At 38.6% G+C, this 2,080-nt stretch overlaps 1 protein-coding gene across 1 annotated transcript; it reads right to left on the bottom strand.

Annotated features, from left to right (window-relative positions):
• Positions 1–705: 705 nt before the first annotated feature.
• On the bottom strand, positions 706–1,677 carry LOC138441683 (olfactory receptor-like protein OLF4). Its single transcript, XM_069592780.1, has one exon. The coding sequence runs from the start codon at positions 1,675–1,677 to the stop codon at positions 706–708; it is 972 nt and encodes a 323-aa protein (XP_069448881.1).
• Between the last annotated feature and the right edge of the window lie 403 nt (positions 1,678–2,080).

Genomic DNA, 2,080 nt, shown 5'->3' with positions numbered 1-2,080 from the left:
TAATGTCTCTCTGACTCTAGGTCTTATTATGTCAAAGTCTTTATTGAAATTTCTGTTTCACATAGATGTCAATTAGAGACATGCATTTGATGATCAGCTTTACCAGTAACTCCTATAGAGAATGTAGACACTAGGTTAAATAAAGAATTGTACCCTGTGAAGGCATAAAATCAGATGACCATTTATGAAATACACTATCTGTTAACATCTACATTTTCAAAAAAAGCAATTATGGTAGTGATGCTCCAAGGTATGAAGAACTAAGGCATGATAAACTGTAGTTCCACATTTTACTCTCCTATGAAATTGTCTAATTGGTTTGGTTTCCAAGTTAGTTTTTTTTCCCACAGAAGTAGCACAATTCATGATTATTCTTTTAGCAAAAAGAAAGAAAAATTACTCAGTATAAAGTATATAATTTCAGAAGAATTTATTCTTAAGAAATGTGTGAAGCATCATGAGATAAATGGGAATTTACACGTTTCACACATGGTTTTGAATCAATTTGAAAGAGTAGAAAAATAACAAGAGAAAAATCTTAGATGATAGGGAACAGAAAAGTTAAGAAAGGATACTTTTAAAATCATATAGAGAAGCTGAAATCAAAGAAATGGAAATACCAGGGTATACACTGAAGAAGCAATTGCTATTATCATAGTCTAATCAAAGAATCACATATCCCCATATGAGGCTTTGACCCTGCTATCATGGGCAGTTTTTCAGCCCAAGGGCAAATGGCCCTTTTACAAACATTCCCATCCCAAAGAATCTTTTCAGAGCTCTTTTTATGTCTTTGTTTCTCAGACTGTAGATGAAGGGGTTCAGCATGGGTGTGACCACAGTGTACATCACCGATGCTATAGCACTTGTGTGTGAGCTGTGGGTAGCAGTGAAGCTAAGATACACTCCTAAGGCTGAACAATAAAATAAGGAGACAACAGAGAGGTGAGATGCACAGGTGGAGAATGCTTTATGCTGCCCATGAGCTGATGAGATTCCACAGATAGAGGACACTATCTTAGAGTAAGAGTAAAGGATGCCAGCCAGGGGAACACCCCCGAGAATTACAGATCCAAAATACACCATCATGTTATTGAGAAAGGGGTCAGAACAGGCCAGTCTGATCAGCCATGTAATTTCACAGAAAAAGTGGTGGATTTCCAAGTCTGAGCAGAAGGACAGTTGCAACACTGTTAAGCTGTGTAACAGGGGAAAGAGGGCACTCACGATCCAGGACAGCAGCACCAACAGTCCACAGAGCCGAGGGTTCATGATGACTGTGTAGTGCAGGGGTTGACAGATGGCCACATACCGGTCATAGGCCATCACGGTGAGGAGAAAATCATCTAATGCTGCAAAGAGTAAGTAAAAATACACCTGGACGATGCAGCCTTCATAGGTGATGACTTTGCTCTGTGTCTGGATGTTCCACAGCATCTTTGGGATGGTGGTGGACATAAAACAGACATCTACAAAGGACAGGTTGGAGAGGAAGAAGTACATCGGTGTGTGGAGGTGGGGGTCTGAGATGGTGGCCAGGATGATGAGCAGGTTTCCAATCACAGTGATCAGGTACATGAAGAGGAAAAGCCCAAATATAAGGGGCTGCAATGCTGGCTCCTCTGAAAGTCCCAGAAGGAGAAATTCTGAAATTTGTGTCTTGTTCCTTGATTCCATGCGATAGAAGTGAGTACTGGGAAAAGAGAAAATAACATGAATAATTTTCAAACAGGTATAACTCACATAGCTGAACTTCTGTAATTTCTATTTTGCTGGCAAGAAATTGATGTTAATGAGTTGTATATAGATAAATTCTCCTTGAAGGTATATTCCATTTCACCTCTAATTAGACACTTTTGTCTCACTCTCAGCATATTTCCAAGGAGTTCATGCATTTACAGTTTTAATGAGAAAGTATTTTATGCCTTTGAGAAACATTATGCTGACAGTCAACATGTTTCAAGTACATATAGGGGATAAATAGAGACACTTAAAAAAAAATCTCTCACAATCCAAGGGTGGTGAAAGACGATATTCAAATAAATATAGAATATGTTAGAAGGTGACAGAAGAAAACAAA

This window comes from Ovis canadensis, chromosome 5 (assembly GCF_042477335.2).
Source record: "Ovis canadensis isolate MfBH-ARS-UI-01 breed Bighorn chromosome 5, ARS-UI_OviCan_v2, whole genome shotgun sequence".
Lineage (NCBI taxonomy): Eukaryota > Metazoa > Chordata > Mammalia > Artiodactyla > Bovidae > Ovis > Ovis canadensis.
This window is presented reverse-complemented; position numbering and strand designations above follow the sequence as displayed.